Source organism: Ochlerotatus camptorhynchus, unplaced genomic scaffold (genome assembly GCF_037179485.1).
Source record: "Ochlerotatus camptorhynchus isolate MF236.1 unplaced genomic scaffold, CSIRO-AGI_Acam_v1.1 ptg000182l, whole genome shotgun sequence".
NCBI lineage: Eukaryota > Metazoa > Arthropoda > Insecta > Diptera > Culicidae > Ochlerotatus > Ochlerotatus camptorhynchus.
The window spans coordinates 1,279,462-1,302,987 of record NW_027040672.1 but is presented as its reverse complement, the minus strand read 5'-3'; the positions used below and the strand labels follow the sequence as shown (position 1 = coordinate 1,302,987).

Here is a 23,526-nt window from a genome sequence, read left to right as displayed (position 1 = left end):
AAATTACAATATGGATTGGATCAAGACAAGTTATTTGCATATCCCAGAGGCAAACCAACCTTTAGGCTAAAAACCTCTTAAATAAAGCAACAACAACAACAACAAAAATCGTACACAATCAAGAAAATCCGGGCATTAACCGGGAATTTTATTTACATGTAGGGTTAACTACTCCATTTCCGGCCTATTAAGCATAACCCGCACTTAGTCTTTCTTAATCTAGTTCAGTTTAGCACCAAACGGAATGTTATCATTACTGATGGCTTCCAAATTTATTTACCTTTCCGTACGTACCGTAAGATTTGAAAACGAGAAACCAATCGTTGAGATATTGTCGAAAGTCCATCACTGCTTCTTGACGCCAAACTCGGCCTACGGATTTTAAACTCGGCCTAACGCATTGAAACGCAATTGAAACGCCAATGAATTCACTTCGGCCTATCGGATGAAGATAAAAATTGATTCGGTCGAAGCGCTTCTTTTATTTTTAGGAATAATGGGTGCAAACTTCCATACCACGCGTTCTCATTGACTTCGTTCGGTAGCTTATTAACTAAAGTATCGTACCAAACGCATAATTGACTTGTTAACTCTGATATCATGGATTTATTTGAAGTTTTCTGCTCGATAGGCCCAAAATGGGCGATTAGGCCGAAGTAGTTCGCTACCCTACTTAGGTAATTGAAATATAAATATGTACATCTACATGCATGAAATATATTGTAAAATTAAATTTAAATTTTTGGTTATATAAGAATATTCTGAGTCCGTTATCTCGAATATTTCTCAAAAAATCTTGAATAATTCATCATGCCAAGTTCGGGATACCAAAACTTAAGGGTCTAAAAAATATCAATGCCCTAGATTTTTGATAAGTTTTCAAACCCAAGGTGGTGATAATGTTTGCAAATGATTAAAATAAGAATCTTAATTAATTTCTAGTAATTTCTTTGTCAACTTTTGTCATCTCCAAATGTTGTTCTATGTCAGAATCTTCTGGAATGCTACTCACATTTTTTAGGAAATAATAATCTTAATTCACTGTGAAATCTCCTCTTTGAAGCCCTTTCGAAAAACCCTTTAAATTCTCATAAAATCCTTATAAATTCTAGTAGACATTTCCTTAAACTATCTTCTATTTGAAATTTGGTCACGTTTTTTCAGATATATTCAGCATTATTCTTATTCTTGAAATTATTATCAATATCTCATGGGAATTCTCCTAAGAATTCTTAGAATTATAATGAATAATTGATGAAAATTAGTAAGATTTTCTAGGCCCTTAGTGATCATTAAGGGTAGTGTCAGAATTGTTTCCACATCATAATTAATTTTTTCAGTAGGGTTAATTTACTTTGAATTCTCCTCCCGAATTTCTTTAGAATGCTACCTGAAAATCTTTCAGAGTTGATTCAGAATTGTCTGGACTTCTACTCATAATATATAAAAATAATCTTGTCTGAACTACGCTAGAATTCGCCTAAAATTTTCCCTAAGGTTTTCCTGAAATGCTCAAAATTACCTGCAACTTATTTTCACATGTCTTTGGGAATGTCCTCTGAATTCCTTTAGAATTATTCCTAGAGACTCTCTTGTAGAGGGAGAGAATTGTAGAGGACTTAAATTCTCCCCAAAACTCATTTGGCATTCTCATCAAATTTTCCTAGACATTTCTTTAAAAGTGTTAAAATCCTTAAGTTTAATTTTAGTCCAAGAGTCATGCTTTTGTGTTCTGTAAGGTCCTAATTTTTTTTCATTTGCGAATTTTCAAAGTCTGCAATTTCTAAAAGCTTAGTAATGAGAAAAACTGGTCTAGCCTCAACATCTCGAAATTATCTCTTGAGAAGCGTCTTTAGCCGGGATCTCAGAATAAGATTTAATATTAGAATTTCAGAAGAGTTCTATTTTTTTTTTCTAAAAATAAGAATTTCTGAATTGATTCTATCACAGTATAACCATAGAGGTAACTCTAAGACTAGAAGGTCCCGAAGAAACGTGCTCAACTTTTTAGCTCAGCTCTGGTACTATCTTCGGTCTCAAGCTAATCGATTCACCCCTCGAAACATAGGAAAATCCAATTACCCCTCATTTTATATGTCAAACTTTTATAGCGAATCAAAACAAACATTGTGTAGTACTAGAATTTTGACTAGAATGGGGTACGTTAATCGATTTGCTTGGGACCAATAGGCTAGCCAAGTAGTGAGCCAATTTATAATCGTTTGTTTGCAAATGAAGTGTTTGTTTACAAAAGCAATTACACCCAAATCTCAAAGTTCTCTGGAAATATGCATCAAAGTGACATGTTTTTATAGATCATTCCCACCTTTTTAGGGATTTTTACCGGAGTTTTATGGATTATTTGAGTGTTTTTTAAAGATTGTTTATATATATTTTATGTATCATTTATTAATTTATATATCCAAAAGTATATTTGCCCTTTTGTATGTATTTGCAAAAATTTCATGTTCCAATTGGGATGTTATAGCCGCACATAAGCAATAATTTAGTGCACCATGCTTCGTTTGAATTTAAAATTATTCTAAGGACTCTTACATTGTAAATTGTGCAAATTCACTCTGCCACACCGAAAACCGAAAACTGTTTCATCTGACAGTTGCTGGTATGTAGGAGAGGAAAAAACCCATAAGAGCCGTGTCATGTTTGCCTTCCATCAGCATCTGGCAGCCTATCGCAACCTGTCTGTCAGTCTGACTTTAAATTGTGTCTGGATTTTTGATGAAGGTTACATGTCCCGCTTGACGCCTCCCCCAGACACCTCCACTCAAAACAACTAGAATGGTTGTCCATTCTACCACAAGTGGTTCCCAATATACCCATTCTCTCGATCTCATTATACCAAATCTAGAGGAGAACAAAGAATCGATCCGAATCGGACTGCAAGAAAATGGAACTTTGGATTCTATCCATGTGCGTGTTAGTGTATGTTGTGAAATGCTTGGATGTACCGCGAAGGACCCTCGAGAGAGCGACATGATTATTCTAATTTTAGATTTGCAAATACGAGTCCGCTGCAGCAGCCAACAACTATCCATAGCGTCCGTGCGTTGGTTTAAGTTATTGTTGGCAACATATCTAGCATTCGATTGGATTTTCTCCGGCTGGGATCTGGAGAGATGTGTCTATGGGGGAAGAGGAAAACTGAGAGGCATCACCAGCACCGTTCCGGTTCAGGTGGAAAAACTTTACCTGTCCGAAGCCCAACTCGATGCTATAGATGCAACGGACAGTAACACGGGCAAACGTTACGGTCATATTTTTCATTTGCCGTAAGTATTTCAAGCCAGTTGACAGCCTGTTGACAGTTGGCAATTCACGATATAGCTGGTCGTATCTCCTCCATACCATAGGTATATTTTGTGCTTGGCAGAGCGAGCGTCTATCTTTTTTCATCTCGTCCGTAGTTGAAGTCACATAAGTCAGACTACCAACATGGTTACTGTTTTGCGGTGCGAGTTATGGAAAATGCTAGCGGTTCACGTGGTTACGTATAGATATGACGGTTCGGTGGAATTGAAATGTATCACCGCTTTCCACGTGAATAAGAGGGAAAGGTATGAGTTCTCTCTCGGATACCGAGAAACCACCACAAGGGGAGTGCATTCGCCTGATAAGCTTGAGGACACGTCGGATGCGCTCTGCTCGGTTTGACTATAGAGTGACAGTTTGCATAGGAAAGTTTTTCATCATCTTTATTTGAATAGTCTTCGAATGGGGGTGTGTTTATCAATTAGCAACGTCAGGGCATTATAATGTGCAATTTATATTAATATGGCAGAAGAAGTATACTTTCAAATTACAATCGGTGATGTATGCAGGATTTTGTGAAAATGTTTTCATTGTTCGCTCACAAGAGGCTTTCAAAGTTTGTATTGCATGCTGGTATCTGCTAGGGTGCGGAAAAAAGTTAACTGAAAAGCATTGAATATTCGTAGTAATGGGTTGGACTTCAAACGTTGCAACAGATCATCTTGAATAGAAATAAGCTTAGAAATTGATTATGCTCATCCAAATCCATAATAGGAAAAATAACAGAATCCAATGTAATTCATTCGGTACTTTATACCAAATTAATAAAATAGATGACGTACATTTGTCATACTTGTTTGACCTAAATCACTCCACGACTGTTGGTTCTATTGACTGAATCGTAGCATATGCTATAGGTGATTAGGTACATGACACCGCATCATACACACAAATCCCGCCCACAGCTCAAATGTTCAATCGAGAATCCGCCGTATTTATTTATTCACTATTCGTAATTCATATTTTATCAAGTACGATCCTACATTGGTTTAGAGTGAATTAACATTTGTGGAACTAGCTACTATTGCGATGCGCATTCCACTTAGCCATCACTGTCATTTGTAATAATTATTACCCTTAAGTACACACCTGTCAACGAATGTCGATTATGAGTCTCACAGACAGTTCGGGGTTGTTATAGCTAAATGCTGACCAACCTCACCAGTCACTAATATAGGCACCTACTATATTAACGACACAAAACCCATCTGGGACACCGCTCATGTACATAGATGTCATCGGTGAAATTGGATCCTGCTTATTAAATATCCAATACATAGAAATGTACGATGACACCACCCAGCATGGACGTGCAGTGTTGTTGTCTGCCGACTAATTTAATTAAAAAGGATTACTGATTGTAGTGTGCTGTATGAACATTTTTTGCCGTTATTGTTGTATTTACCCTTCGTTCACCCGCACAGTAGGACCGATGTTGTGGTCATCTGTGACGCACTCTGTGCACATATGGAAAACCAGGAGTGGGCTGATATGCTTTTTAAAAATCCATTCCTTTCGAATGCAATCACTGTTCATTGATGGAAAATGTAATCAACTTTCATTGAAAGGCTGGGCTTAATGAAAGCTTATAAATAAAATATGATTTAAAAAAAAAACTTGCGGTGGCTGACTACCAATCAATGTGGATCCTAGCGTGATGGTATGAAATGCTTTTAGAGCCTATTGGGTATAATCTAATTGCTATCAACATTATTGTTTATGTTTTACCACGCTTCTTTTCTAGAACACTCTAATAACGCGACAGTATGGAAATTATTGATTTCGTTTTTTCACAACAATGTACAATATGGCCATATATCAATCGATCAGCAACAGAATGAATACTGTTGCGATTTTTTTTATATGAAGGATGACAGTTTAAAGGGCTTATTATAAATTATTGCACTGTATTAAACCGAATCTTTTAGTACGGAATAACATTAGCAGTGGACCAGTTTCAAGCCAAATAGGATAAAAAAAAAATAAAACATTGACTCAACCTTCTCCGATTTGCATCATTTACTTTTTTGCAAAAAATCGGTCATTGTTTTTTTTTTAAATGGTGACTGACATTTTTCCATAAATTGTAGCACAAAAATGACACTTTTGATTAAAATGACGTCTGAGACAAAGCTGTTAACAAATGTAAAGTCTTTCTGGGAAAAATATTGTGGTTTCTATGAATATTTAGACTTTCTCGACCAAATGCGGAAGCTCCCAAAATTTTCTGTGGCTTTTGAAATTCTTACCATTTCAGCTTGTCGTTTTCGTGCGCAAACAGATTCACCAGCTGGATTTGTTATGTGAACATGACCAGCTGTATAGACGGTAATAAAAAAGTGCCCAACGGCAAGTTCACTTTTACCTACTTTTGACTAGTTTGTCTCTTTTTCTCCTTCTAATGTTGTCAAAAACGGAGGAGCAAAACCACCCAACGACCCAACAGGGGTAGTAAAGTGTGGGAACCCAACGTTGAGTATAATCATATTTACCTACTTTTGGGTACAACTAACTTACTTTTGGGTAAAAAGCTGAAAGAACTTACTTTTGGGTACTTTTCTCTTACCGTGTAAGCTCGAGAACAAAGGGGTCAAAAGTAAATATATGGAAGAGGATTAACAAGGTGGTTTGGAAAAACGGAGTCAAAAGTCGAGGGGGACGACTCTATCTACGATGCAGAAAATATTGTGTTTTGCTGTGGCTAGCTGCTCGCACGCTGAGTAGATAGAAAAAAGATTGATGACGATTCTGAAGATTTCCTGCAAAAAGATGGGTGCGCGATGCAAGTAGCTGCGCGAAATGAAAGAAGATTTTTCGAAGATTAATTCACTAGTGTGAGATTTTTTGAGCATCTAGAATTGAGATTTAGATGTGTAAACATGTATGTATGTATGTATGTATGTAAGGTAGCCACCATCCCTTCGAAGATCTTGTCTTGTATGCAGCTCCACTTAATAGCAAGATCAATTTGAGCTACCGATCTGAATTCACAATATCGCTGTATGAAGGGCCAAAAACGGTGGGGTGGACCCGTAAGCAGAGACAGTTACGCGAAATCCACGGGAATTTAAGAATCTCCTTCCAACGATACGATCCAACAAATCGAATAACGCAATTCGCAATACTTATTAAGCTTCCTACAGGATGGTTTGTTAAGAAGGGCGCGTCAATCTCACTGAAACTGTTGGAGTAGAATTCACACCATCACAATCGAATCGGTAGGATAAAGAAAATGATAGTGTTTATTCCCTCCTAGACTCCGGTTGTCATACCACTCCAATCGTCCAGTTTCAGGTCAAATGATACCCTGATGCTCCCTCCCAACCCAGTATTTATTTATATATATAGTAAACATATGTAATGGAGAAATGAAATATATCAGAACATTAAAATACGTAATAATGAAAATACATTTATATGGATAAAAAAAACTGGTATTCCGCAATGAAAATAATAATTATTTTACATACAATATGATGCAGCTCTATGTCTCCTCAGCTCCCAATAAGGAAGATGTAACCCTGAAATTTCCAACAAAAGACACAGAAAAGGAGATTTTGTTAGTAAGTTGGGTTCGTTGGATCAGGATTCACCTTGATAAGTGATGCGACCATGGTTTTAAATGAATCAGTGTTATCATGCATTATACTTGGATTTGCCCGAAGCCAAAACCAAATGGTGTATCATTGGGCCTTATTACGGGTGTCACTACACGGTGATAAGAAAGTGATACTCAGAATAAGAGCCGTGATTACCGTACAAATCAAATGGGAATCACTTCACCGTGACGACAATTGACAACTTTTCACCGTGATGTGACATCCGTAATAACCCCCATTATAATATAAATCTGAAGACGTTCCATCATCGAAATGCTGAAAATGAACTTAGAGCATGAGCATGAGCAAAATTGATCGCCCGCGACTGCCAACACCAAAGAGCTGAAAACCAATTCAAACAAATCAAATCAACAGACAAAACCAGGGTGAAAGCTGTAAGAGTGAATCATTACAGTATAAATCTAGTGATGTTCCGTCATCAAAGAGCTGGAAGAAAACTCAAATAATTTAAATCAATAGATCCAGTCTGAATGAAGGCTGCAAAAAGAGAATAATTATACAGCAATGACCCCATTTTGTCAGCTAGCAAAGTATGTGTATCTTAAACATTCATCTTGAAGGAGGAAGGTATGAAATTACAATTATGTGGAATTATTGAAAAATAACAGTCTGATGCGCGGAGAGATTGACAGGATCGGGTCATAACTGTAATGTGAATATTAGGCAGATTTATCATCATCAAACTATTCTTGAATTGACCTGGAAGAATGCTTGTGAATAATTGTTATACAGATAAATTAAATTGATAAACTAAATGGTTCAAACAACAACTCCAGCCTGTAAAAAAGCTGAAAATAGGGAATCTTTACAATGTGGATCCCCGACGGTCTTCTACTCAGTAAGCAAAAGCGGCAGCCACCAGGCTAGTCGATCTGCTCAATTTAAATATTGAAATTGAGATTTAGATGTGTAAACATCAGGAGAAATGTCATAGAAACCAAGCGTTATACACAGTAAACAAAAAGGTAATATCGATCAATGTAATTCAAGCTGATGTATGAAATAATGATGTGATAGCAAAAAGCAGATACAATATTACATCAATGGATGTAATTTTGTTCGCAAAATCGATGTACATTGTACAACGTTATATTACACAACCGATGGATTGACCTGGTTGCAGCAGTTTGGATGTAATATTCAACAACTTGTTTTTTCTGTGTATATGTTCCAAGGTGGGACTGGTGAGAGCGAAATCGAAAAATCGCTCGTGTCTAAATGAATAAAAATTTAAAAAAAATGTTAAAAACTTAGATATCTAGAAAAGCATATCTTCAATATTTAATACATTTTTTTTTAATAATACTCATGAAAAACGAAACCTTTTGGAGTATTTAAAACCATGGACACTTAAACGAGATACTGCCACATGGCCTACCGCTGCATCAATTGTGGAGGACACAGATCCCAACTGTGCCAATTATGGAGCAGCATTAATATCCGCAAAAAAGCCTCTACGCAGAATCGTCCTGGCCGCAGACCGGTGCTACCGCCACTTCCACTCAACAACCGTTTTGCTGCTGCTGCTAGAAACCGCTGCACCTCTTCACCTCCGGGGCTATCGTGGCAGCATGCAGGTGCTCTCCCTTCACCAACGATTGAGAACGCAGACACTCTGCATACAACGGCGGAACTTGTTAAACTCGTGACAGAAGTCATCATGATGCAGCGCACCTGCAGGACCCGAACATAACAGCTTCATGCTGCCGTATCCCTCATCAATAAGTAGGGACCGTGAAGCCATCAACATTTCCAACGCTTACTCGCTCAAGAGCATGAGTATCGACTTTGTTGAATTCTTCAACAAACGAAACATCGATATCGCCATCATCACCGAATCACACCTGAAGCCCGAGCTTAACGTCTTCCTTCTCGATTTCCGACTTGTGAGGCTGGACCGAACCAGCTCCGGGGGAGGAGGAGTGGCCATCGCTCTAAGGAGGAACATCTACTGTCGGCTACTGCCGAGCTTCCTGCTGAAGATCATCGAAGCCGTAGATCACCATCATTGCGGCTTACTGCCCCAAACAAGTCAACATCAGGGACGGGTCGGCAGCACACCTGCGACGAGATATTGTGAAGCTAACTTGACAGCGGGAAAACTTCGTAATCGCTAGCGACCTGAACGCCAAACATCAAGCTTGGGGCAACAGTCAGTGCAACCAAAATGGCACCATCCTGTACAATGATCTGCAGGAAGCACAGTACAACATATTGAGTTCGGACACTCCCACACGGCCGAGTAGCTCACGATTTTTCAAACATGATTCGCTCCCAAATTGTGCTAAGCCGTTCTGGAAAATGGCAAAGATTTAACCCACCCCTCCCTTTTCCCCTCTTATTCAGAATTCGGATCAATCATTACTCTTAACCAGGCATGGAAAATCATTTGAATTCATTTCGTGCATTCATTTACATTCATTTGCCCTTAACTTTTTTTATCAACAGAATTCCGCAAAATAATGAATGGAGCTTTTGTAGGTTTTAAGGTTTTGAGGTTATACGCTACAAATTTTGTTAACAACTTAAATCCATATCTCTTATGCATGACGAACCAGAGACAGGCTTGCTGAAACTCCTCAAACTCACTGGAGGTTTAAAAAACTCCGAGTTTAGCCAGCCCTCACCTCGAGTGAGTGGCGGCACGAATATGGAAGAAGTAAACAAAAACTCCTCGAGAGATAAGGAGAGTGAACTTCAGCGAGAGGATGATTTGACGTGAAGTGCGCTTTTCGAGACTCCGGATGACTTTTTTGTTCGACACAAGAAGCTCAGAGTTCACACAGAGTGAGAGTAAGAGCATGTGATAGAAAACGTGAACATGAATGGCAGCAAACCTCACTCTCAATTTATCCCCCTTCGCTCACAAGCTCTGAACCTCAGTGGAATGATTTGGCAGAAGGCATTCTACTCCTCAGAAAAATGCTACGCTCGGCTCATTTCAAACTCGCAACTACTGTTTTTCAATGAAAGTATTTTACATTCACTGAAAAACAGTAACAAGTTCTGTCTGCTCTAATTCGTGATGCATAAGAAATACAGATTTGAGTTATGGACAAAAATTGTAGCTAATAACAAAACCTACTAAAGCTTTATGCATTATTTTACGGAATGCTGTTGATGAAAATAGTTAGAGGCAAATAAATGTAAATGAATGCAGGCAATGAATGTTAATGATTTTCCATGCCTGCTCTCAACCCCAGTTGGAACGTCCAATGCTCTTGGTTAACACTTTGTGAACTCACATAACCTTGGCCAAGCCATGGTAAGTTCCCACGAGCCTGCAGTATCGGAGTCACTGACGAAAGTGGAATATCGGCTGATGAGGTGATAGTAGCCATTAAATCAACCAAGAACATGAAGGCCACTGGTGTCGATGGAGTGGTCAACCTCGAGTTGAAAAACTTGAGTGTTGACTTCTTCGAGCACCTTGCAGAGGCGTGTGTTCCAAAGTCATTCAAATCCACAAACCTGCCAAAGACCCTACCAGTGCCAAAAGCAATAGCCCCATCACCCTCTCGTCCTGCATCTCAAAACTATTTGAAAAGTTTATACTCAGCCGTCTGCTGGTACTTTCAAATGATAATAACATCTTTCTCAAAGAGCAATTCGGGTTTAGGAGAGGCCGCTCTACCATCCACCAACTCACACGGGGTACTAACACCAGGAACAAATCCGTTTTCAAGACATCTGCCATGGCATTGTTGGACGTTGAGAAGGTGTTCGACCCAGGTCTTCCTTGTTAAGATCACCAAAAACTACTTGTTAGGCAGATCATTCCAGGTCTTCTTGAACAATTCACCTTCTGATACGTTCAACGTTGATGCTGGAGTTCCCCTTCCGGGTGGTGGTATTTTGTCAATATTTGCGGATGACACTGCCATCATCTATAAGGGTCGAATGATCCGTGCTCTGACGAGAAAACTCCTATCAGGCCTGGATGTTCTGTCCAACTATTTCAAAAGCTGGAAGATTTGTATCAATGCTGCTAAAGCACAGACCATACTATTTCCGCACTCTCCCCGTAACGTGGGTATTGTGTTATATTTACGGGTACTTTTCTTCACAGAAGGTTTTTTTTATGTAACTAATCCTTTAATTACAGCAGAACAAAACAGTTCCTTACACACACAAGAACTGGCTTACTTGTGGGCGGCCTTACGCATATGGGCCAGGATGTTGGAAAGTTCCTCACGCTTCCTCTTGGCACGGATGTGCGTACCAAGGCGACGCTTCATGCCTCGCTTCTCGTACGGTGCATGGCCGACAATCTCACGGACCAGACCGCGCACGAACTTGGTGTGTTTGGTTTGGATACCCTTGGTGCGAGACGGGCGGATTCCCTTGACTTTACGATCGCCACGGTACTGCAGCTGCTTCAGCTTGGTGGTCTTGTGGCCTTTGTTCAGACCGACACAGATTTCATATCGGGGAGCCATGTTTCCTCCTCGGTGTAAATGACAGCCGGAAAAGGATAGATCACCTTTTCGTGGTACGTTACGGGATATAAGATCTACCACCGATTCCTAGTCTTGACTACTTCAAACTATGGAAACAGAATTTTTCAGTAATCAAAGGAACACATCTTAGTCCTTGCTACTTTTTTATTCCTTGTTGATAGTGACAAGACTCGGTTTTGTCCACCGAGGATGATCTTGAAATAAGAGCAAAATGAGTTAGTTGGTCTTCATCTATGTGATTCCTAATCTTCTATTCATTGTTCCCTAGTTTGAAGTGATTAAGACTAGGGTTCTGATGCATCGTCATTATCGGTGTCATTCCTTAATTTTGTTGCTAAGGAATCCAATTTTGACTGACAAAGGGGCGCGCCTTTGGAGGGTGTTTCAACACTCCGAAGGGTATAAGTAGCGGGACCTTTCAATTAGAGTCGGATCCTTGCAATAAATGCAAGAATGACAACTGTAAAACAGATCGAATACTTCATCATTTTTGAATAGTGATGTAGTAATACGATATGCATTATACTAAGGGCACGGGATATACAACAATAGATCAAATTACTGGTCGCAGTGGTGTTAGGTCTCGAATAGAGGAAAAAAAAAATCAGCACTCCAATTCACCTCGGATTGCCCCGCCTGGTAACTTAAAGGTCCACCTGGATAATATTCCCATTGAATGGTCGAGTGAAGTCGTCTACTTTGGTCTCACCCTTGATAGCAAGATACTACGCCGTTCCAATGTGGACAAAACATCCACCAAGTGCAACATCTTGATCTTGATCTTAAAAACACGCTTGCCGTCCACAAGCAAATCATCCTCCCCGCCATTGAGTATGGAACGCCCATCTGCGAGAGCTGCGCCGAGCACCATCCATAGGATCCAGAACAAATCCCTTAGGATGATCTTCGAACAGTCCCCGTGGACTCGAAATTCTGAGATTCACCACCTGATCTTCTGAGAGGCTGATCTAGAGTACGTTTATCCTCGAAAGGCTCAGAGACGCCTGTCTGAGATCAAATCATCAGATCATATGCCATCTATCTAATTAGGTTAAGTTATTCGTAGCTAGGTAGATTATTAATTTCGTCTTTCGGCAACATATTGGGGGTGCAATTTCAAAAAACCAAAATCGACTGCATTACGAAAAGAGGTCAGGTTTTGACCAAATGTAACTCTGTCAATCTGTTGGAAATTTATCTACCAATCTGCTAAAATGAACCCTTTATTAATTTTCAATAGGTCACCATTGATAATTACACAAATGTCCAACTGTTGCAATGGTGATCAAAATTATCACCGATTGCCTGCAAAAAGCACTTATCCTAACACAGATTTAAAAATCGAATTCCATGCGGTCTCACTGAACGGTGCTCATTCAATCACCATGTACACACTTAGATTTTTTTGCCGAGATGGGCACCACCGAGCAGCTCGGCATTTTATTTTGCTGGAAATTCAGCAAAAAATATGTTTGTTAGCTGAGATCTCGGCAAAATTCCCGTTTGTTAGATGAATCTCGGCAAGTTTTTCACTGAGATCCAGTAAAATAAAATGCCGAGCTGCTCGGTGGTGCCCATCTCGGCGAAAAAATCTAAGTGTGTATGTTACCAAAATTTATGAATGGTCTGCCACTAAATGTTGAGATAATTAATTGATTATTGACACTGTATACCATGAAAAAGCAGCCTGTTTGTGAGTTTTTGCCTGTTTTCAAGTAAGGGGTTATCATAAAAAGAAAACAAATCAACGTCAGGGCTAGACCTCCACACCTTGTATAGACCAGGTTGATCTAGACTGCCAACCGCTGTGAACCGTCGTGAGCCGCTGTGGGCCACCCTAATAAAAAAACCATAAACGAATTATAACACAAATCATACAACTATTCTACAAATGGTTTGGATGATACCCGGACCACGTCGTTAAGCAAAATAACCATAACAATTTTATTAGGGCATCTATGCCAAGCGCGTCACCCTCGTTCCAAATAACATATAGCTCGCCAGCATAAAGGTCTTTGATTAGAAAAATTAGAATTTGGCGTCAGATTATCAGCTTTAATAGCACGCTGTGGCTGTCAGTTGCATCGAATTATTTTCCCTGAAATGGCAATAATGTACCCAACGACCAAACGTTTGTGGTCAAACGCGTCAAGTATTGAAGTGGTACATAAACATTCTCGCAATGACCGAATACCACATGACCACACCACCAATGTAGAGTGCGCTAGCCAATTTTGAGAGGAAATGTCATTTTTCCATGTGCTCACTTCATAATGACGATTTTCCAAACTTAAAATAATGTACATTTTATTGCACAACTTGCAAAATTCTAACGGGAGTGGTCTTATTTTTCGATTATCTGCAGATCTGAACTAATTTACAGCTGAAATAACCACACAAATCCGGAAGATCATAACCGTTGGTACAATTATATATATAAATCTTAATTTTTTTCATCAAACATATATGGATATGGAAGCACCAGCTGGATCACTGCAAAACCGATACAGAAAACAAACTATTCCACGCGGATGATGATTTCAATAAATTAATCAAGAAAAGTGAAAATATTGTCCTCTTCCTATGCTTCACGGTGAACATTTCCACCCTCATAACTCTTTTCAGGGTTCCTCTATACACCGCCAGAGGCTGAAACAATCGCTTATTTCTATTGGATTTGCCTATTAACGAAAACTACATATCAACTCATCGACATAACAACTAACTGGCAACTCTTCCATGTTCTCATACGACCGCTATGAAACCGGCACAGTCACGTCATCTGCCGTGCAAAGGTAAATGCTTCGAACGAATTTGATAGCAAATATTACAACCTCAGAAGAAAGGACGCAACATAGGGTGGGGCTTATTTTTCAAAATCGTTCGGGGACATGTTTTCCCATGTGGCAAATGATTATTGGGACTACACAGATAAAAAATATGAATTTTAATAGTGATATAAACATTCATTCACGTAAACTTGTATTTCATTTCACGCAACCGAGCAACTTGTAAACAATGTTGTTTACAACAATGGGCTTTTGTATACAATATTTTCTAAATTGCATGAAATGTCTCAGAACTTTACATGATATATAATGTAATCTTATATGATATGTGACGCTCCATTTATGTGCATCATACTGAACAGAAATTTATACTACTTTTTCGAACTGTGTTGTTCATGAGCAGTTATTTTTATTTATTTTTTTACATTAAATTTATTTTTATTCAGTTGTTTTGTTTTACCATAGTTTTACAATGTAAGTGATCAACATTAGTTATTCATTCTTTCCTAAAATTATTGAAAGCCATTGGCTAATTTTTGCTTATTGGTATTTATCATTTTACATTGTGAACATTTGTTCTATTTTAAATTTTAAATTTCCTACCTAACTACATTAAATCCTAACTAAACCAACTATTTACAAAATTATGGGTAAAGATTTCTAATTTTTTCGTACTCTGAATTTAGAGTCCTAGTTTGGTGCCTACTGGCGAGCGCAGTCATTCTCTGGTCGATTTGATCGAGATTTGCCAGCCGATGAACGTCGGCTATCCGTGTGCGCGGAGGCAGATTCAGAATCATCTTCAGGAACTTGTTCTGCAGGACTTGGAGCTTCTTCCGATGTGTTTTAGCACAACCCTTCCATACCGGAGACCCATACTTCAGCATAGGCGCAACAATCTGCCTGTAGACAGCCAGCTTGTTGACGGTGGATGCTTTCGAGCGACGGTTGATGATCGGATACAGACGTTTCAGCATGATGGTGCCTTTTTTGACTCGGTCTTCTACGAGCGACCGGAAGAGGAGCTTACTGTCGAGAATCAGGCCAAGGTAGCGTACCTCGGGTGACCACTCAGTTTCAGCGTTCAGAACCTTTATCTTTGATGACGGTTTGAGCCGGTCGGTGTTGCTATGCGGAAACACAATGGTTTGCGTTTTGGCCGCGTTCACACATATCTTCAAGTCAGTGAGATATATGGTGTAGGCATCAAATCCGTTTTGGAGCTTCGATACGAGAGTGCGCATTACTCGTCCCTTGTAGCTGATTGCCGAATCGTCAGCAAACAGCGACAGTGTTCCACCTTGCGGCAGTGTCGGTATGTCCGATGTGTACAGATTGTACAATATGGGTCCCAGGATGCTTCCTTGAGGGACACCAGCGGGTACATCATACGGTTCCGTGAGAGCACTGCCTACGCATACTTGAGACGTCCTGCCGTCGAGGTAGTCTGAGATGATCTTCACCAGGTAGATGGGGAAACAAAATTGCAGAAGCTTGTGCACCAAGCCATCGTACACGTTATCGAATGCCTTTTCGATGTCCAGTATCGCCATGACCGTTGTCTTCAAGACCGACTTCGCCTGATTGATGAGGTTTGAGACCCGCTTGAGTTGGTCCACTGTCGAGTTACCTCGTCAGAATCCAAATTGCTCGTCCAGTAGGATGTCGTTCGCCTCGGTGTGCTCGAGGAGTCTGGCGTAAATGAGTTTTTCGAACAACTTGCTAAGCGAGGAAAGCAAACTGATCGGACGGTAGCTTGACGGGTTGGTAGGATCCTTTCCCGGCTTCGTTATCGGTACCACCTTGGACCGTTCCCAGGTAACTGGGAAGTGTCCAAGATCCAGACAGCGATTGAAGACGTCCACCAGAAGAGTATGCGCTTTCGGTCCCAAATTCTTCAGGACAATGTTGAAGAGTCCGGCGAAACCCGGTGCCTTCATGTTCTTCCTCGACTTGATGGTGTTCACCAGCTCATCAAGTGTGATTTTCCGGTCCGCCGGAAGCTCGCTAGGCTCAGTAGCTAGCTGGTAGACGCTCTCAAGCACCAGACCCTCCATCGGGCTGACAATATCTCGACCCAGATTATGCGAAGCCATAAAATGTTGAGAAATGGAGTTCGCCTTTTCGACGGCTGTTATGTGAACCTCATTATCAACTCTAAGAGGCGGCATGGGATTTGGTTTGTTTTTAAGCACTTTTATTAAACGCCAGAAAGGCCTAGAGTAATTTGGTAAACTACTAAGGTCTTTTACAAACTGCCTGTTCCTAAGTTTTTGTACCCTAATGGCAATAATTTTGTTTAATTTGTTATATAAAACTTTCCTACTAACGTTTTGCGTTCTTTGGAACTGCCTCCCTACACAATTCCTAAGAGATATTATACGCTTGGTCTCATCATCAAGGTTGGTAAACTTACATGTCACCGGGGTTGTTGGGATGAACCGTTGTTCCGCTTCGCCTATGTCATCAGAGAGCGCTTGCAGCACGCCGTCGATTTCTTCCGTCGTCGTTAACGCAGGATTTTCGACCACTCGATCCTCCATAAACCGCTGGAGTTGAAGCCAGTTCGCTCGATGATAGTTTCGCCTACGATGCTGCTGACGTTGGTTGATGGTTTGATTCATCTCGAAAACCACCGGTAGGTGGTCGGATGACAGATCGGTAATGGCACGGGGCTTAGAGCAACCATCCGCCATGTTGGTGAGAACGATGTCGAGGGTGGATCTGACACCGGCTGGTGAGTAGAAGGTAGGCGAGTCCGGATGGAGGACCACGTAGTGTCTCGCCTGCAGGTTCGTGGCCAGCACTGCTCCATTCTTGTTACTTCTTGCATTGCCCCACAGCGAGTGGCGTGCGTTGAGATCACCGGCGAGGATAAACTTACCCTTCCGACGAGTCAACTTCTGGATGTCATTCTTGAGACGATCGATTGTTCCATCTGACTCCTTACATTGGGCAGGACAGTAGATGGCAATGAGTGTGATGAGACCATCCGGCGATGCCAGCTCGACTCCAATGGCTTCCACGAACGATAGACGAATGTCAGGCAGCATCCTGTACTCCAGTCCTCTCCTGATGGCAATGGCAACGCCACCACTCCTCTGTGCTCGAACTTGGTCCAGTCTAGCAATTGTGTGATTTGGCAGGCTAAAGTTGACCTCCGGCTTGAGATACGTCTCGGTTAGAAATGCGACATCGATGTTATGTTGGCGCAGGAAATCTACGATTTCCGGCTGTTTTCTCGCCACTGAATGGGCGTTCCAATTAAGGGCGTTGATGGTGAACGTGAAAGTTCGTCATGAAGTGCATCATTTGCACCATCATTTTTTGCATTTCACTGACAAGCGTTGTCAGATGACTGATTACATGCGTCAGACCATCGGTTGGAGGGACCAATGGTACAGCGCCAGGCTGGGTTCCCCAGAATCCTGGAGGAGTGCTGCTTGGTTCGGCTTGCGTCGAATTCCTATACTGCCTTCTGGGCAGCGGAAGGGGAGGAAGCTTTGGTGCGCGTCCTTCGGTTGGAGGAAGTGGTGGAAAATCATTTTCCAGATCGATTCCGGGTAGTTGCTTCTTTTTCTGCTGTCTCGGCTGGCTTGCTTTCTTCCGCAGTGCGATGAATTCAGCCCGCTTGGGACACGATCGACTGGTCGATGTGTGGGCATTCCCGCAGTTGACACAGGTTGGCTACTTGTCCTTCATGTCTACGATGCATTGGGCAGTGACATGTTGTTGGCCGCATTTGGAGCAACGCGACTTCATATGGCAGTTGCGCGCGCCATGTCCGAAATTCAAGCAGCTGGTACACTGCGTCACTTCACGGTGGTGGACCGGCTTGTACCGCTCCCACTCGACGACGACACTGAGCAGCGTTCGGATGCTTTGAAGCTGCCTCATGTTTGTGGATCCACCAACCAAATGCACCAGGTACTGTTGATCCCGATACTTGATCGCCTCGTTGTGCCGTTTGATCACGAAAACCTTCACGGGTTGAAGGTTGTTGCGTTTCAGCTCTTCTTCCACAATCGAAACATCCAGCTCGTGCAGCCCGCGTAAAATGACCTTGAAGGGCTTCGTCGACTGCACGTTGTGGGTGAAATATTCCACCTTCCAGAGTTGCAGTGTCTTCGCCACGGATTTATAATGTTCCACCGAGGGGACGGTGATTTTCACGCCATCAGCGCAGAGACGGAATTCGGCCCGTAGTCCTTTACGGACTAGCACATTCAGATTGTCAAGCAGCTCGCGTGGCTGTCCCTTGACATAGAAAGGAGGCAACTTCTCCTTTTTCTCAACGCTTTCACGCCTTTCGCCATCATCCTCCTGGAGCAGCGAGAACTGGTTGAGGGCTAGCACCCGCTTCGTATGTCTGGCATCGACATTGTTATCGACCGGCCGCTTGCCGCCTTGCTTCTGGCTACCGCTTGGGCCCGTTTTACCCATGCTTGGGTTGAACGAAAAAACGTTCGACAACGCGCGAGAAAAAAACTTGCGAAAACACGGGAGAAAAGAATACTTGCGTTCGACCACACTGAGTGCTGATCGTAGTGTCTTCATGAGCAGTTAATTTTATGAATCAATAAATATTTTACGTTGAAATCAGATCACATTACAAATATAATCAAGTCTCATTCTCTTTAACACGATATTCTCCCCAACTCGGTGGATATACAGGCTACTACAACCACATTTCCCATGCAAAATTGCAAAATTACGGTGGTAAATTTATATCTATTCCCAAATTATTTCGTAACTCTTTTTTCGTGAATATATATTTAGAAAGCGTTTACCTTTATTTCCCTCCCCCGTTTTCTCTTTCTTTCTCTTTCTCTCTCATTCTCGTTCATTCTCACATTTACTCACGCTGCATCTATCACCGCAAGGATGCTGATTGCGATAGATCAATATGCAAGCGGAAGTCCATATGCGGGAACATCGCTATGCCATATATCTCGAGATCCAGTGAAGATATCGCAAACTGGACAAAATTTTCCTCTTTAGGGTAACAAAATCACGTGTTTACTTATAGAAACATGTTAAATTTGGAAAATTTCATCGTTCGATATTTAGGACTTAGACCCCTGGCACCACCTCAAAATTTCAACGAATAAAACTCAATTTGCGATATGTTACTTAATTAGTCCCAGTAATCAAAATTATTACTGGGACTAATTAAGTAACATATCAAATATTGAGCTTTTTTGAGCCACATGGGAAAACATGTCCCCGAACGATTTTGAAAAATAAGCCCCACCCTAATGTTGTACATGTGCTTGTACTCATATGGCTAGCATAAAGGCGAAGACAACAAATCAAGAAGACTGGCAAATCGCGTCATCTGCCGCTCAAAGGTAAATGCTTCGAACGAATTTGATAGCAAAGATTACATCCTCAGACGAAGGGTTTGTGTATTTGCTCATTTTTCTATGCGTTGCTTCCACCTTCACTCAAGCGCAGCGCTACTGTATATGTCGCTTGAATTTTGGCAAAGTAGCCAGTCTTCTTGATTTGTTGTATTCGATAAAGGGCAGACGAATAAGTTCCGTTACCTACTTTGAGCGCTTCTTATATGTCTTTAACCTTTTCATTACCCGCGCATTAGACGAGTGTGCAACACGCACGCCTGATGGTCACAAGATTGATGGTACAAATCCCGACCTGCCGTGTTTTTATGTAATTTTATTTATTTATTTTTTCTCGTGATGGTTAAAAAATCGGTGCATGGAACGTTGAACTATCGATTACAAATTTATAACATTATTCCACACGTTATTATCCCAAATGGTCCCAAACCCGTGTTCAATTTACCCGTGCACAAACATCTGCGAATATTATTGTGAACATTGATACACCCGAGTGTATTGTATGAAATGTACTGCCGTTCTACGTATATCTGTCCCATGTTATAAAAGTTGCATCTGAGAAAATTGCGAATGATGTTTCGAATTATTTCTGCTCATTTCCTGTCCTTTATTTAACGTCGGTCTCTGTTCCGCAATCTAGTGCCAATCACCGACGGACATCGATTGCCATCCATTGACAGCAATCGAATGTGCAGGAAGGCTTCCACACCTGCGTAGGATATCGCACCCATTCAACAACAAATGGGCCGGAACCAACGGCTTTACTTCCCTTCCGAAGGAAGACGTGACCAGAGATTTTTTTGCCTCAGAAAAATCCCACCGACCTCGGCTGGGATTGAACCCAGACCCATTGGGGTATTAGAAAGCAGTCACGCTTTCCACTACACCACCGGCGCCGGCTTCTGCTCATTTCAACAGAATCAATATGTTTTAGTGAAAACTACAAAAATTACCTTCAATGAAAAGAGTTAAACCTCTTTTTATACGAACAATATTTAGTGGGACTGTTATGCCAAGAAATTTGCTATGGAGCAGGAAACTCTACGCATATCAGTCCCACTAGGAACTGTTACTTTCCGTGTTGCTTTGATGGCCACGTTGCGTTTGATGTCTTTACTCGTGCATGCGTCCTCCGCGAAGTTTTGGAAGTTTCTGAATAGTTTACATAGGTTCGCATCATTAAATGATACCAATAATCAGTGTGTTGACATTGCTGTAATCGTCGTTTGCTAGTTCTATAAAGTCATTAAATGTATGGGCATTTCGAGCAACTAACGACGAATGGTCTGTGTAGAACAAAAACGTCTAAGCATCTTGTTCTACTCTTTAGCAATATGAATGTAGGCCTAAAGGAGATTAGATTTATGGTGGCTGACATGCTGTGGACATAAGATCAATACGTTACACGATCGTCGATCGTGGACTTCGAGGATTTCAAGAAATACGTTGAAAGAATTAATATGTATAGTAAGAATTTCTAACGTACGGAGTTGACCTTTATGCTACTTATTGATACATTATTTTAGAGGCTTTTCTTAAAACACGTAGACATGATAGGGGGAGTGTGGGGTGGCATATTTCTACGTAAGTGTCTAATAATGCATTGCACAGTGGTCCAGAATGCAGATTTAGGTGGAATGATATGTTTTGAGCCTGAAATTGAAACTTTAGACTAAAAATCTCTTCTACAAAGTTGTTCCTTATAGTTAGGCCCTCATTTTTATGACAATGAATTCTAGGGTGGTTCCTATTATCATTAAAATCAAAAATCTAACTTTTTTGTTTGAATAAATTAAGGTATACATTTTTCGGCAAAGTTATAGCTAAGCTGATTTCAAGCAACTTTGTTGAAAATAACTTTTTTGTATCTCTTAAATTGGCCGATTTAGAGCTATTTTCTTGAATTGAGTTAGGGTGGCTCTTAAAAAAACAGTTTTTTTGCTCTCGTTTTCTTATTTCGAATTTCTCAGCAAAAGCGTCTTGAGATAACATTTAGATCTTAAGAAGGCGCAATTTTTTGCTGCACAAAGCTTGTCAATACCTTTCGCCGATCAAGAGTTATTGAAGTTTTTATACTAAAAATATGCAGTTTTCAAATGTTAATATCTCTGGTTGGGGCAAACAAAAAAAAAGTTTTTTTGCAGCATTTGAAAGGGCGTATGTTATTCTCAATATTATGAAAAAATTGGAGGTATGTTATTTTTTAAACTCGTATAAAATCAATTTGAATTTATTCATATTTTTTACTATATTTGAGTATATCTTTTTTATTAGAAGAGATACAGGCAACAAATCCAGCTATAAAACATTCGCCTTAAAGAGTTTTAAAAGTCTCTAGAAGATGACTTTCATGATAAATTTCAAATAAAAAAGTTATTGCTACAAAACTATTTTTTCCAGGAACACCCTAAGTCAACTCCGAAAAATTACTATAAAATGAGAACGTTAAGAGATAGAAAAAAATTTTCTTCGACAAAGTTGCTTGCAAGTAACTTAACTACAACTTTTTTGAACAACACATGTTTATATTTTGTAAAACAAAAAAGTTAGTTTTAAAAATTCCCTAATTTGAAGACCATCCTGACGTTTGTGCCTTCTTAAGATCTAAAAGTTATCTGAAGACACCTTTGCTGAAAAATTCGAAATAAGAAAAATAGAGCAAAAAAACTGTTTTTTTAAGAGCCACCCTAACTTAATTCAAGAAAATAGCTCTAAATCAGCCAATTTAAGAGATACAAAAAAGTTATTTTCAACAAAGTTGCTTGAAATTAGCTCAGCTATAACTTTGCCCAAGAATGTATACCTTAATTTATTCAAACAAAAAAGTTAGATTTTTGATTTTAATGATAATAGGAACCACCCTAGAATTCATTGTCATAAAAATGAGGGCCTAACTATAAGGAACAACTTTGTAGAAGAGACTTTTAGTCTAAACTTTCAATTTCAGACTCAAAACATATCATTCCACCTAAATCTGCATTCTGTACCACTGTGCATTGTTTGAAACTAGATCTCTGACCTGGTTTTTTGTTATTTATTCCCGTTTCTCTTAATATTTTTCAACATAAAATAAAACATCTACTTCCCAAAATGGCTCATACCGTTTCTTTTGATCATATAAATCCTGTTTCAATCATTCGTTGACTCAAATCGATTCGTTAATGATAGATTAAGTAAAGAAAATCTTTGTGGGTCAGTTATGCGTAGGATTTCAACATGGGACAATCGGTTGAACTTGATGTTGTTTTTATTTAAGCCCAGAACAAATTACATGTTTCTCGATTTTCATTCGAAAATTTACCTACAAAATTACTGTTTTATGAACAAAAGTCAAAAACGTCCAAAAGTAACTGTGTACAAAATTGTACGAAGTTCTAGCTGAACATTCGTTTTGATTTTTTCGTGAAAAATGCAAGCAAGCGCTGGATTGGAACTCGGCAGGACATCACAACCGAGGCAGACCCAAGGGCTCATGGCGGTAGCGCAAGGAAATAAAGGAAATCGACAGAAATCTAACCTGGGCCTGATCTGATGGCACCACTAGGAGTGTGCAGGATACATAAGTAAGTAACGTAAGTTTTGCACCAAAGTAGACTCCTGCGCTGAAAATAACCCCTCAATATTTCGCTCAGGTCGGAAAAAAATTAAATTATTATCAAAGTGCTTTTAGCGGTAGTACGAAGATATGATATTCAGTGCTTAATCATATTCAATACTATTAATTTCTTTTTCCTGGCCAGAGCGAAAAATCTGAGGGATTATTTTCAGTGCAGGAGTCCACTTTGGTGCAAAATGCGCAATATGAAAGCTCATACGATTTTCTAAAAATCATTCTTTGATGACATTGTTTAGGACTGAAGTGAACATCTGTCCAAACGTCCTACATTCAAGGTGGAACTCCGTCTCTATCTGTTTTACATTATCAAATTGCGATGCTGCACGGCCGATGAGATCGACTCAAAAT

The 23,526-nt window shown here is 40.2% G+C and overlaps 2 protein-coding genes across 3 annotated transcripts in view; both read right to left on the bottom strand.

Annotated features, from left to right (window-relative positions):
* The window catches only part of LOC135702038 (uncharacterized), a 225,010-nt gene that overhangs the window by 198,731 nt on the left and 2,753 nt on the right, over nt 1-23,526 (bottom strand). The window lies entirely within an intron of this gene.
* On the bottom strand, nt 11,058-11,430 carry LOC135701978 (large ribosomal subunit protein eL36-like). The gene has a single exon (XM_065222922.1). The coding sequence runs from the start codon at nt 11,387-11,389 to the stop codon at nt 11,093-11,095; it is 297 nt and encodes a 98-aa protein (XP_065078994.1). The 5' UTR covers nt 11,390-11,430; the 3' UTR covers nt 11,058-11,092.